This window comes from Ischnura elegans, chromosome X (assembly GCF_921293095.1).
Source record: "Ischnura elegans chromosome X, ioIscEleg1.1, whole genome shotgun sequence".
Lineage (NCBI taxonomy): Eukaryota > Metazoa > Arthropoda > Insecta > Odonata > Coenagrionidae > Ischnura > Ischnura elegans.
Window position 1 is genome coordinate 60,670,241 of NC_060259.1, and position 15,447 is coordinate 60,685,687.

A 15,447-nucleotide genomic window follows, 5' to 3' on the forward strand; every position below is an offset into this window, starting at 1 on the left:
TACCAACGCATGACCAACAAAGAGGCATTACGAAAAGGTATCGCGGAGTTCATAGACAATACCCGAAGAAAAGGACAGAAGCCCTAAACGCACCGATACGAGGAAGATATAACCATTAAAAGTAATTATCGACGTATCGAAAACTGAGAGGATCTGAATTCTAAGAAGTTTTTAATACCACTAAGCAGAAATTAAACTTAGCTTGGTAAACATATCATTGGAATATCCTCAAATTTAATTGAAAAACAACGAAAAATAGGCAGCAGAAATATAAATCAGAGGCAAATTAACTTAAACCATTAAATTTGTCGTACATTGATTTTCTCAATCATATACCATACCTTAAGACCATATACAATGCCAAAAGATTATATTCAAAGTTAATTTAAAATAGCGAAAAATAGGTGGAAGAATTATAAATCAGCGGAAAGTGAATTAAACCTAGGCAATTACTATACCTTGATTTTCTCCATTCTCAAACAATCCTTGCGCCACTCTTAATTCCATTCCTTCGCTGTCCACCAGGTTTGACACTTTTTTGGATCACCACATATCTTCAGATAACTTAAGTCGTTTTGAGTTGGTGCATGATTTACGCGAGATCCACGCACACAAAGATGGATACGTTCCCGTAGGCTTTAGAAACAACTCTTTAGCGAGTATTCTAATTCGCACACCGACGGAAATGATCCATCTTCACCCACACACAAGCGTCCACACGCAAGTTTAAACTCGTACTCAATATTCCCCTCGTCTAGACTGCGCAGCAAAGTCTCATGAGATTATTTTCCCCGACCAATCAGCGAGGGCCATACGTTCTATAAACACGTCGCACAGAGGGCTAAATCGAAAAAAGCTGGCCAAAAATCGCTGTAGTCTTAATTATTGCTAAATGAATGAAAATTTTTGCAAATTGGGTATTTTAAGGACACAATGAAACTTATTTAGAATGATTTAGTCCAGAAAATAGTTTAGGAGGGCAATAAAATTTAAAAATAGGGAGAAGTTATGCGGGAACTATAGTTACCAGGGGCAAGTCGAAATTTTTATATGGGAATATCAAGGGAAAAACAGATTTTATACCATTTTCAACTATGTTTAAGCTATCTAGTAGCTTCTCATAAGGTATGTGATGATTGGAAATTGCTTTTGAGTCTTTAAAACCTGAAATTTTGGCAATTGAAGAGTAATAATAAAAATTAATAACATTGACAAATATTTTTATTGCAAAATTCTCAAAACAAAGGTGTGCCACATTAAATTTTAATCTGAGTCAGAGGATAAAGAATCTTCATATTTTCGCTATTCACCAGAAGATTTTTCCCCTCCTCTGGTATTTTTTTTACTTTACGACGAATCCCCGCAGAACAAGAAATGAAAATATCTGACGTAAGCATAAGCCTATGGAAAAGGTCATAGTTTGTGGCAATTCTAGAAACTTTCCTGGTGTGTTTTTCGCAAATTCCATGGAAGTTGCTACACTTGATTCCTCCAGTGAAGTAGAACTTCTCAGTTTCATCACTTTTCTACGTTTAGACCTCTCACTTGCACTGCCGAAATGCAGAGACGGTCTTCCACGAGGAGTGCTTTCAGTTAAGCCTAAAGCAATGATAAATTACGAAATAATTGCAATTCACGGACTAAGGCAACAAGGAATGAAATACTCGCGCAGTTGTATATGCGTGTAGTACATATTATCATTTATCCGTAAACATTAGCGTTCACCCGAAGGAGACGAACATGGGAGATATTTTAACACAGCGCCAGGAAGTGTTATTGGCTGCTTTTACCAAATATGATTCAACTTTAGAAATCCACTATTCACTCTGGTGCACGTATCCCACTTTCGAAAGTATTGATGAAAAACACTTTTTGAATGAAGGCCGCAAGCAAAGTTTTTAATTTCTCATCTCCTCCCAAAAAAGTTTTAGTGTAAAAACTCCAGTACTAACGATTTCTTATGCTCGATGGTCCTCCTTCTGTTTGCCAATATCACGCTATGTAAATCTTCGCGAGTCACTAATGCTGTATCCATAACTGGGGAATTAAACTGTGAACGTCCATATCGAACTGAGCACTCGGTTAGAAATGAGCGTGCCAATCGCATAGACGGAATATTTTGGAAAAACCCAATTTGTAGAATGAAACCCTTGCACGTGTTCATAATAAAAGAACAAATCTGCGTGCATAAAGGGGTAGCCGCCGAGGACAAAGGGTTTGGAGAGCGCGCGAACCGTTAGGTTTTTTACCATCCACATGCGGCTCCCGCGGAAAGACCCAGGGGTATAATCGTCAGAGGAGGGCACAAACCATAAATAAGAGCAAATAACAAGTAGTTGAGTACAACGCACTCAGGGAAAATCTAGTCTCTCAAATGGACTACGACGCATGTCATCCAAAGTTCCCGAGTGCCTACGCCGTGTATTGCGGGTCATGGGGAGCGACATCATTTTGCTTTACCACGAAAAAATCGAAGGGGAGCAAGTTGGAGCAAGATTTTTTTTCCGTCTAATAATATAGACTTCATTCTAACTCTTGGTGTAGATATCTTAGGAGCGGCAAGCGGCGGTAACTACTTTTATCCTAGCATTAGGTGAAAAATTAACGAAAAACAGTGATATTTTTAGCAATTCATAAAGTTAATAAATAACAATTGATTAAAACAAAACTTCACTCTTAATTAACTAAAAGAAGGGTACTATCAATTTATATCCTCAAAAATTCCGAATTATTAACTATATTCCATTGCATGAGGAACAAACGTTGAACTTTTACGTATAAATCGCACACCCAATTTCATAGATTTTTATTGATTTTTGGCGAGCTATAAAAATTAAATGAAAAATGTTGACAAAAAATTAAATTCAGGTTTACACGCCCAAGACCTTCTAAAATGATAATGTACCATTCCCGGTTCGAAACGAAAAAGTCAATATTTTGATTTTTGGCCAGCTTTTTTCGATTTCAGCCCACTGTGCGTCGTGTTTAAGGAGTGGCCATGCGGCTTTGGCCGAATATCCCAGTTAGGTAAACAGCTTCACTCAATTAAACGGACTCCTCATAGCGCTTTCTGCTCAGCTGCTACCATGACAGTAACGTAAGCCGTCATTGAGGGGCACAGTAAAATGGGCAGCCCAAGCTGTCTGAATCTCCCACTCTCTTAAAGGCAATGCTGCCGCCACGGCTTCCAACGATCTCTTTTTTCAGCTACGCACTTCGTGCATTTGCACATTCGAGGTGCATCCTATCTCAATTGCCAATGACAACATTAATGGAGTTGGTAAAAAAAAACTCTTTCAGCTGACTGCTGGCATTTATGCTACCTCCATTGAGTATGCCACACTAGGCATTGCCACAGATTCGAATTGTATCGCTTACCTATCACCTCGGCGAGCCGATGGATGACGAATGAAATCCTTATGTACCCTTCCGTCTGTCCTGGTCGGCTGGTAGGCGATCGTCGATGGCCCCGAGCTTAGGGGGCCCCACAATGCTACCGACTATCCTTAAGTTTATATGAAAGGTGCAATAAAATTAGACTCAAATTACTTTAACCCAATTTTTTTATAAAAATCATAAAATTCTACGTTTTCATTATTTGCTTTATTTACAAAAAACTTGGTCTAAAAATATTACACAAAAAATAAATTAAATAAGGTAGTGAGAAGATAAAGAAGAAGCTGGTGCTTTTTTAAAAGAGTAAATCCAAAATGTTTTTTCAAAGTTTTTTTAGATTCCAACGTAGTTCCAAGGAACAACTTCACTAAATAGATGATAGAACCACGATGAATTGTTATATTTTATAAACTGTGAAATGCTCACTCTAAACGTTATTTTCTTAATACAAATTGCTCTTTTCTTGTTAACTTTTATTTATTTTTTAAGAACCAGAAAGCGTCAAAATCTATTACCGAGTATGACATTACCAGAAAATTTCCGAGGGAGGACCCCCGAATACCGCGAAAAAAATCATGAGCGCATGAGGCGTTTCCTGACAGATTGCGGGCAGATTCGCAATGCAGTGGCGGATTAGATGCCAGGGAGTAAGCGAGGATGTCCCGTTTATGTTTCACTGGTTTTACAGATTTGAAATAATACTGAGGTTAGTCTGGTATTTTACCTTCAAATTTTTCCTTACGATGCAATAAATTCGAAACAGACGTTGAACCACTGCTACATTAAGATTGTTAAAGATTTGCTGCAACAGTAAGTTCGGCTCGGGATATTTCCAGTCCAGTTTCGCCATATTGGCCTTAAAGGCCATAGAGCCACAAAGTGCGTCGTCTCGGCATCATTTCCCTCATGCGGGATATACTATGCACGGAATGAGTTATGATTTCAAATTAATTACAACAGGCTTTCAGCAACTTTATGCGTGTTTTAATGTGTATAATAAAACAAAATACAATTTTTTGTGTAGAGTATTACAGGGGCGCAGTTAGTAATTAAGGCTGGGGGGGGGGGGGGGGGTTTGGTACAACTAATACCAGGGTGTGTGGGGGTATGGAATACCCACCAGGATAAGCGGCATGTGCGAGATTAATAAATTGCGGAATTTTAAGATAAACGGTTCAAAATGGTGAGTTTTACGGCTTTCTGAGGGATATTTAATTAATCCTTACACTATTCTATTAGTGTTATCAATCCAATTAAGTAAAATGGATTGAACTTAAAAATTTGTCTCTGGGGGGGGGGGGGGGGTTTAACCCCCAAACCCCCCCCCCCTCGCTGCACCACTGGTGTATTAAGATTTAATTTTTTGTACGCATATTTTGAAATATACAAAGCTAATTTTGTAGGAAACACAGTTTTAACTTAAGCAAGGTATATTTTGAGTTAATCGCCGTAAATTATTTTTCAATTTATTTTGGAATTCTGAAAGAAAACTCCTAAATAAGTCACTGTTAACTGAATTTATTGGGTTCAACCAGTATTTTCCAATGAAAACTGTATCCATTTAGCCCATGTTATTAAAATGTCTTGGTTTTTAGATGTGTATGTTTATAATGTGATAACATAAGCATAGTCTCTAGTTTTACAACTTTCATTTCATTTGCGATAAAATCGTAGACATAAACTTTTAATTAGAAGAAGAGTAAAAATAAATCAAAATTATTGGCATAGCTTATTTTCCTTAACACTTGAATTATGCGATAATTTTACTTTCTAATGGAGCTGCAGAATACAGAAAAGTTTAAGTCGGTTTTAATAACATGCGGCGAATCATCCTTATATAGGTTCGCCGTGTCACTCGTAACATATGAGATAGACGTCGCGAGGTAATTTTTTACAAAAATAATTCTTACAGCTACGAGAAGAATGATTTAAGTATAAGTTTTAGCTGCAAGTCAGAAAAAAAGACTAGTTGCCACATTTACTACTTAGTTTAATCAAAAAAGCAAAACAGGGCAAAGAATAGTTATTTTAGAAAATGTGCTGTGTTTCTCCCTGATTAAAACTAATATCATTGAATGGAGGCGTGTAAAAAAACGAACTTTATGACAAGTTATGAGTCGTCCTATTTTTTTAACAGGACATTTTCAGCTTATAATATTACACATGAAGTTGTCGTGGCTGTGAAAGAATTCACTGACCTTCCCTTTCTTATTTTTTTTGTTTCCAATAGTTCTTTTTCTGGACTTCATTCGCTACTTGCTTATTTGTCCGGTTCACATCTATATATGAGTACAATCCAAGTAAAACTTTCACTAAGTTTCTCCCTGGTCTCATTATTTGTGCTATTACTAGATAGAAGACTTTTTTTAATTGATAGGCATTCTTGACTCATACCGTCCTTGCTTTGAACATAGAGTAGCGATTGCAATGATGCTCTGATATGCATCACATATTGCAGATCTCTGTAACTTCCTGTATCACACTGCCTATACGATTATTTCCTTTCTCATTTATTTCGTTCCCCCACCAAAAAATTTGTTTTTTTTTGTTGTTTACTTTAATTTTCAGTTTTCATAACACATCACTTTTAAGTATCAGAATAGATTCCTTCTCTGAATCAGTTACTGTAGCTATGTCATCTGAAAATCGAACGCAAAACAATAAATTTTTGCAGCTCATTTTAAATACCTGTGTTATCATTTAAGATATTCCTTCTTCGATTTATAGTGGTGTTGCCACAAGACGAGACGATACCACTTCCACGAGACTCTCGAAAGTCTGGCAATACAGATTTATGCAGTCAATCCCTATTTATGGTAAAATTTTGCCCTATAATTATTATTGTCTTGTTATAAGAAATAAATGACACGTTTTCCAAAATTAGTAAACGATAAATACAACGATAATTTTACGATGAATTATTATGAATTTTTCCGATACAAATGTTTCTCGTTTTCATAATCCCAGAATTTATAGCCAAATAAGATAGTAATTTTTGGTTATGGATTCCCCTATTATCCTATATTCTTATTACCTTATAAATTTTATTCCACAATTATTTACCACTAACTTCTTATGCTGTTATTTCCAAGCTCAAGTCCATGATAAAAATATCATGTCTCTTAGTCGTATAGTGTGTAAATTATCGTGTGCTCCTTCTATCCTTCTACAAGGTCAGCACCATTGATACTTAGGTATGTTGTACTTTTATCGTGGATTTATATGGAATAAGAGTATTACTCCACTGTCACGGTTAAAAATTAGAAGAATTTTAGAAACCCTTGCAGTTCATGGTTATCTTGGGTTTTCGGAAAAACAAGATAGGAGGAAAGTGGCTGAATAGGGTATGCTGGGAGGATTAAGGTGTTTCTATCCATCGATCTCTCTCCTCATAGGGAACTACTTCGGAGGCGCTTATTCCAATTTCTCCCTCTTTCACCAATGAATGTCAACAATTAGGAATGGTTGATACATTTACACGTTCACACCCTCAAATGAATTGAAATTTTATGGTGACTTCGCATGAAATACATTCATTCACAATTCAAAAGTTAAACTCAATAGAATATCGCTTTTGCATCCCCACAATTAACATCTTCCGCTCTTCAAGCCTTGAACTTCAAATCCAGCTGATATCTCTATCTCCATAGAGTATACTTATATGAATCCCTTACAAAATAGGGGGAGTGAACAGTGTATTCATCCCTTAAAAATTTTTCCATTAGCTACCATATCATATGTCATAAAAAACGAAGAAAAATTGTTATTTTAATGTTTTTTAAAGCTTTTTTTCAACTTTCACCCCCTAAATCTTTTCAGCCCCAGTGAAGTTTGTCTCTCTCTTGACCGTAATAGCCTTAAAAAGTCATTTTTTTTTCAATCAGGAGCAGATAACATTAGTAAAAGTCTCTTGAAAAGCGATAAGTTTAGATATGGGGTTGTTTTCCCCAATTTAGGGGTTGCGTAAAAATGGAGGGTGATAGAAAAAAACGTAGGTCATTTCCGGTTTCAGCGACCCAAAATTAGCCAGAAACACCCTAAATTGTAGCGGGGCATTTTTTGAACTATGTTTTTGCAGAACAGTGGTATCAACTCCTTAATAATGCATCCAAAATTTGAAATGGCCCACCATTTCTGACACGCTACAGAAATTTCCATGGCAGAGATCATATTTATAGAGAACAAACTACGTCAAAAACACTGCAAGAAAAAAGGATGGTGGATAGGGACGGGACATCCTACTTAGGTACATATTTCACACCAAGTACACTGGTACTTTATCACATTGCGTACGGGGGTATTTAAATGTAGAGGAACAACGTACCTGGGTAGACACATACAAAAAAATCTGTGCTGCGACTGTACTTAATCTGCACTGTAACTGTGCTAAAAGGACTGTACTGTGACTCTACTTAAACTGCACTTAAATTGAAACATCGCAGTACAGTTATAGCACAGCCACAGTGCAGTTGCCATAGCACAGTCACAGTGCAGTTGCCATAGCATAGTCACAGTGCAGCTGCCATAGCACAGTCATAGTGCAGCCCCAGCACAGTTTTTACTATAATACTTCTTCCTTGAATCAATAATTGACAGCCTATAGATGTAGCTATTGCATTCCTAGTAGATCATATTGAAAGCAAGAAGCAGAATTAAATCAAGATGGGCCAATTACCAAGTTACTCTCATAAGTTTAAAATATTTAAACGCAAAACTTGCCTCCCGTTTTCCATGCATTGGTGGCATCATTTGAGTTCCATTTCACTAACTATTTATGGAGTACCTTTCATTGGGAGAAGAAATCAAAACAGTAAAAACAAGATTGATCAATGAGAAGTCGATTCACAAGGTCCATGAGTAGCTACAAAACGGGGGCCCACTCAGCATGAGCTTCTGACGTCATCAACTTATCTGCTAAAAGGTTTAAGCTGTCAGTTTTTTGCTAGAATAACTCATTGATCTCTCCATTATTTTACACTCTATCACAAATGACAATGAAAACAAAAATTGGTGAAGGATCTCATTTCCAATTCCCAACAGGGACTTTGATGGAGCAAACTAACAAATTTCCTGCTGTGACATATTTCAAAGCATCCCTCTCCAATTTCAGAAAGCAACTTACTTGATTCCATATCACTCTCATGATACCTCCTTTTGCGTAACCTAGGAGAGAATCAACAATGACATAGTATATGACAAAAAATTCATCCATTCAAAGGAAGTTGTACATATAATCTCAAGTCTGTATATCAAAAACTGTTTAATAAGCAAGGAAAAGTGCCATGAAGGCAATATAATACAAAACAGATAAGTCAGCTCTCCTGCATGCATAAGGTTTTCTGGATCCAAGGACGAATCACCAAAGTAAGTGCATCATAAGTTTCCAACATATTTGAGGCCAGTCCACAAACAATGAATCCATATTAAATATGTATACCTTCAACAGTACAGTCCAACATTTACAAGAAATAGGAAAACAGAGTAAAATCTTGAGCACAACATGGATCAAAGAGCCAGAAAATGATTTGTCACAAGGATCAAACGGGAACACTAAAATTTCACAACAGCTTTATTCAACAATGTGTATCATTAATACTAACTTCCGTCCAACATGGATTTTTAAACGAACTTTGTACTATGAAACAATATAATACAACCAAATTATTGCAAAATCCACAAGGTAGGTATTACTCAACACTATGCAGAAGAGCATAATATTCTACTTTTAATGCATCCATATAACAATTGGAATGAAATTAATGGTATCTTCCAAGGGTAAATGGAATCAACTCATTATTAACATGAAATCCTCCATAGTTCCAAAAATTTCATGACAGTTTGCACTTAGGTTTTGACAAAAAATATGCATGTAATCTTTCAACAAATCATTCATAGTTTACATGCCAAACCCATCCTATAATTTACAATAAATCTGAAAATTATAATATTGTTCCACTAAACCCATTCAAAAGAATTGTTCTGGTTCAAAAATCTGAGTGAAATGAGTTACTCTTACATGCAGAATGAAATTCAGTGGAAACTGAAACTGCAAATGTGCACCATACAAACCAACAAGCAGAACCCATTTAAAATAGGTTGTAGCTGCGAGCTTCCAATAAATAATTCTTCATCCAAATGTTTTGTCCCAAAAATTATCTTATTCATCTCTGAGTAACCACCACATTCATTGGTGTGATAAAACAATATAAGACATCAGCCCCACAACTTTACAACAATGTAAATACAGATACCAGGTTTGATAACAGGTTTTTAACCATATCAAAGCATACAGTCATAAAGTTTGAGGCCATTTTTATCAAGTGAGCTACAACAAAACATTTACCGGGAAAATAAAATTTTATCCATGTAGGATCATTTAGTCTACAAACTTTTGCTGAATTGCCATTCTGAGATTATGAAGGATGCACAAGTTGATAACTTAATTTTAATAGCAACCAAGGCATGGTCATATATTATTCACACTGTTAGCTAGAATTACTTAGGCAAAGAATTATTTTTCAAGAAACATCTCCCATGAAATACCACAAAAAGTACGTGTTTGTATATTTCTTCATATTTTTCCTGATCCCCTCCCCAGTGGAATAAGAAAATCCTTCTGCCAAAAAGATAATTCATCCTACCACGCAGTAAGTGCCATGCACACAATCCAACTGTCACAGGAGCACCATCTAAAATCCAGATGGATACTTTTAAAACTAAATTCATTTATTTTTCAGCATAAGCAGTATATCTTATCTTCAGCATATCATATCTCTTCAGGATAGCTTGCATCATATTTTCATTTTTAATTATCACTGACAAGTATTATTTCTTAGCTAAACTATTTTCCCAGAATGTGGCACATCTCCCATGTCATTTAATCCTACATTTAATCCTAAATAAAAACTCAAAATACACCAAGGATGGACACTTGCCCTCATATATACACTGGAATAGTGTTTTATTACATGTTTTATAATACAGTGCAAATCAAGAAGTTTCATTTAGATTCAATTAAAATAAAAATTCCTAAATACAGATAAATCAAAATTAATAAATTGTTAAGTTATTGCATTAAAACTGAAATGTTTCCTCCTATACGAAACATGGACCATTTTCAAATTGAGTTCATTTCTCATTAAAGTATAAATACTTATGCCCACAAAATAATTTTTGAGCCCACAAGCTAAAGAGCACCTGATTATGTTTTTCAGAGATTAACTTAATATTTCTTGTCTTTCAGTATTGCAGCCTTCTAACCCAAAATGCATATTAAGCTCGTCATTTTGGAGGGGGGCACAACTTTTCACAGGGCTTTGATGGCATGCAATACCTCCCAGCAATGCAAACCTTATTTGAGACCTTAGACGAATAATATTTCGTTTAAGGTCTCATATACGTAGGCTTTCAGATATCCAACAATCATTTTTAAACAATATTTTTCAAGGAGGTAAAATAGAAACTTCCATTGGAAAGCCGCCATTAAGATTGCCATTTTTTTGTTTTCCAGAAATTACGGGAGTGGAGCCCCCATCCTTTTACCTCTATCCTTAATCTGCCCCTGTTCTGACTTGCAGACAAATCTAATCAAGTTACGTCCACTTTGAGTAGATTTGATAAAATATTCAAGTACATATTCATAAAGCTCTAACATTAACCAATAAAAATCAATTAATCAATTACAATAAAAGACAAAAAATATTGTTGCTCCACATTCATGAGATGTAGAGCAAGAGATTATTCATTTAAATGAACATCAATTTTAGCAGCTGCTCAGTAATTCTATTGCAGAGAAGAATGAAAAGAAATTCCATCCTGTTGCCTATTATTTTCTGGAGGAATCCTACAGCCAGAATACGTTAACAACTTCTAGCCAAGTAGGCATACACAAAAATTAGATGTGGTACTCCACTCAGCACTACTTACTTAATGGGACACTATAACACCCTAAATCAGTATTCAAATTCAACAAAGTAAATAGTTGTTCCAACACGCCTTTTTAACCATGAAATTCATAAAAAAGAAATGTGCAATAACAAACAGTGACTAAGTCAAATAAATAAAACTTAAAGGCACACAGTAAGTGCATATGGGATGCATCAAACCCATAATTAATCTGATACAAGCATTCTCAATAAGTATATAATACTGTTCCCATGTTCACCAGCTCCAGGAAAACAACGACCACTTCCTTTATGCAGAAGTTCAGTTCAAGGAATGCTTTTCTAATATTTTTAGACAATAAGTTTAACATAAAATAAACCTTAACAGTCTATGGTCCACTGGCAATTTTTCTACCACAACATAGAACATAAGGTTTTCAGAGGAGCTAAAGTTATACTGGTTCAATTTACTGAGGTCTTACTTCTTCCTCACCAATATATATAGCCTATATAAACCCATACTAGAAGAACGGCACATACATTTTTTTCTATCAAATCATTACCATAAAATTTAGAATAATAATCGCATTTGATTCACAAATAAAATAAGGAAAGGTTTCATTTTAACCCCCACTCAGAAAAGAAGCAATACGCTATGCTAACATTGTTTTGAAGACCTCAGTTAATTGTATCTTGTATAATTTAGACTTTGCAGCGTTGTTGATGATTAACCCTAAAATGGTAAAATTAGAGATGCAAGTCCAAAAGAATCCCTTATGCATGTAGCAACAATATTTTCAAATATTTTATCACTTGTAAGTAATACTTCCAAAACTTTTGATAAAATACCTTGTTCTCAGCATATTTAGTGTTCTTAAAGTGCAATAATTTTCACCAAAGTTATATGAAAGCTCCGGAATGGAAATCAACGCAAATTATGAACCCTGATCATTACAATCATTAATTTCCGCCACAATAAAATGGATTAGATCACACAATAATCACATGATACTGATTATAGAAAATTCTTAATTAAAATGTTCCAAAACTAAAGGCCAAATACTGTTCCCTAAAAATATTTCAGCCCTAAACATACATTGAGCACCAATCATATTAAACATTCAAATGGACGAAATATAAATGTATGTCTCACAGGCAAGAATAAGTGATAGCAGAAAAAGAAAAAATATATATGAGATCTTTCATTTAAAATACCACCATTTAGCATACATAAATACTATGCCGGAAAAGATTATGACTCATACAGAGGCAAGTCATTTTTCAGCCATTTTGAGACAGCATAAAAATCATTATGTAGGCTGGCAATTCCCACAATTCCTCCTCCTTGATTATGAGCAGATATTTGTTTCACCTTCTGCCTTCTTTTCAGAGATAAATCTCTAATTTGACTATACTAATAGCACAACCAACAGTTTCAAAATAAAGTGATAACAGGATGATACCCATTTTTACCTAGCCAATAATGCCATTTGGATTCATTGCAGATCTCACTATAACACAGGTAAGTCTTCAGATTACCCTTAAAATATTATTTCAAATCAGCTCCTTTTCCTTGTTGTAAGGGCTGAATCAAAAGGAGCAAAATGGAACTTCCATCGGCTCCTCCATTCCCCTCGCAAACATCTTTATCAACTGACGATGCACCCTAGAAAATAATTTTCATTTTAAAGTTTTTGCAGCAGAATAAATGGTGACATTTATTTGATGAAACTGCTTAGAATATAAAAAGTACAACTTACTGCAAAGATAACTAGTGCCACAAATGCATTGGAAATGAAAAAAAGTAGAGTAAGGTTTTTTCATTTTCTTGCCCAATGGTACCAAGTGTAACGGCACCCCATAAATAACAGCCAAAAGGCTTATTTCGTTGTGTTAGTTAATTTTGTTGCTTTACTTATTATTGTGTGCATTGTTTTTTTCTTGTATCTTTTCGAATGAGGGTATAAGTGAACAAATGAACACTGAAAGTGATGGAAATTAATTCGCCTAGTTCCCACTCTGCCATCGCTGTTCATGCCCAGTGCAGACGATGTTAGTGCGGGGAATGTAGGGTAGTGAGTGATGAATAAAAAGGGATACGCACAAGGAGACGAGGCAGAGAGTGACGTAGAAAGAGAGAGAAAGGTTCTAGTGGACGCACAACGGTGTTAACACGCCGAGAGGAGGAAAAGTGGGGGAAGGCCTTTGTTTTCGGACAACGCTACGCCTGTTCCTATGCATTCGGGTGTCAAAGTCTTGGAAAAAGTACCTGCCACGATCCAGCAGAGGCAATCCACCATCTATTTGTCAGAGTATCTTCTACAGTTGATCCTCACTGGAAAGGAAGCGTAAGCGAACCACGCCCCATTCCCTTATTTCCCCGAGTGGAGCTTTCTAAAGCTTAAAAAAGTGTGCTCTAGTGCGTGCTTCATGCTCCAATGCATGTAAGGGTGAAGAAGAAGAACCATTTTATTAATCTCTCACTGTACACTATCTATCTAAATTGCCTTGACGATTAAGTCGTTTTCTTTTAAAGGCTTTGCTAAAGGGTGTAAAATCTCATTGTTCATCATTACTGCAGTTTGTTGTACTATTCAAAGGGTATTTTGTGTTTTGAGGGTTATTTCTTGTTCTCATGTTTTCATTTATTAAAATTGGTATATGTCAAAAAGAAATTGGACTCGCACCCGGTTATTTAAGGGGGGAGATTTGTCACCTTATGCGGTGATTCCTCTAGAAGCCTTCAGTTTTATTATTTAATGCAAATCGAATGGCACTGGTCGCTTGATATCCACGTTCCCACATCTGGATTGGAGTGGTGGACGAAGGTCGTGGCTCCTCCAACCCAGGAAAAAATTACGTGTGTGTCGCCCCACAGGCTAACCTCACTCGTCCTAATATCCATGGAGGATTGAAGGGAGGGGGTAAAAGCTTATCTGGGAGTTGGGACTGGCCCACCAAGGCCATCAAGATCATCCAATAAATTACAAATTAGATCAAAAGTATCTTATACCAACTTCATTGATTAAAAGAAAAACACAAACTGTTAATGCCTGGCATTCTAACTGCACCCACTGTTCTCTTTCTTTGTACTGCATTTGGCTTTCCCCCATGACACCAGTAGTTTGCCATTAAAAGTAATGACACCAACTAATGTATCAATGATTGAGTGATTGCAGTGATAGTGATTACTTCCAGGAGAGATAATAATTATTCTAACCAGAGGGATTGCACCTCACTATCATCACAAGCCAGCAGTTTCACAATCCTAAGATTGTAACACAGCAGGCATCCTTCACTCATGGTGTCAGTGTGCACTTTCACATATCCCATCATGTTGTCAGACTTAGATAGACAGCAGTTTCGTCCCCGATCTTTGAGACCTCTTCAGGCATTGCATTCTAGCAGGAATACAAAGTGCTAAGTGATGTATTCCTTAGCCTTGTATTCCATTGGTCAGTGCTGTCAGAGCTCATATCATGCTGAGAGCATGTTGTATCCATCCTTATTGATTGAAGTAGTAACGATTCATAGTTTCGATAGCTTTCCTCACCAGTCTACAGAAAGAGCATTTTTCTTTTGCCAAAACTTCACCTTCATCAAAGGAAATTCTTCCTAGGCTATTATTCCAGGAGAGGATTGGGTTGGTATGGTGGCTAGAGTGCTGGCTACCCATCCCTATGGTCCAGGTTCAAATCCTGGCGGTGGCAGAGGTTTTTCAGTTTTTCATACTTTGAATATTTTTTATTTGAAATGAATCCTTGTTTATTTTCTGGGCGCAAGCAATTTAAATAATAAAAAAACAAACTTTTAGCATTAAAATAATGGACTTCTGAAATAATAGTTTTAGTGCCTTGTGTTCACTAACTTTGTTGTTATTAACGCTAGAAATCCATATAATTCCACAATTCTTGAAAAAATGTGAGTAAGTAATTCCTTTAGAAGAGTAAATTGTTGAAAATCAAATGTAATATTTGGTCGAAAAAAACACTGGTAATGCAATAAGTTGACTGTGGGTTCATGCTAAGACAGGTTTAGAGGGTCTAGTCCTGTGGCCAGGGTAAGGGATGTGCACCCCGTTGAGTTGGGTGCCAAATCTGAGGGATGAAAATAACAGGGTAACTTCACTCCAAAAAAGAACTCTGCACAGAGAGGTTTCAAATATTCT

At 36.1% G+C, this 15,447-nt stretch overlaps 1 protein-coding gene across 2 annotated transcripts in view; it reads right to left on the minus strand.

The window, feature by feature from the left end:
* Positions 1 to 8,637: 8,637 nt before the first annotated feature.
* LOC124170510 (ceramide kinase) overlaps positions 8,638 to 15,447 on the minus strand; it is a 143,068-nt gene continuing 136,258 nt past the window's right edge. For both annotated transcript variants that reach the window (XM_046549280.1, XM_046549279.1), the window contains exon 9: positions 8,638 to 12,945. In XM_046549280.1, the coding sequence (XP_046405236.1) occupies positions 12,870 to 12,945 (76 nt within the window). In that variant the 3' untranslated portion in view covers positions 8,638 to 12,869. The remainder of the gene's footprint in view (positions 12,946 to 15,447) is intronic.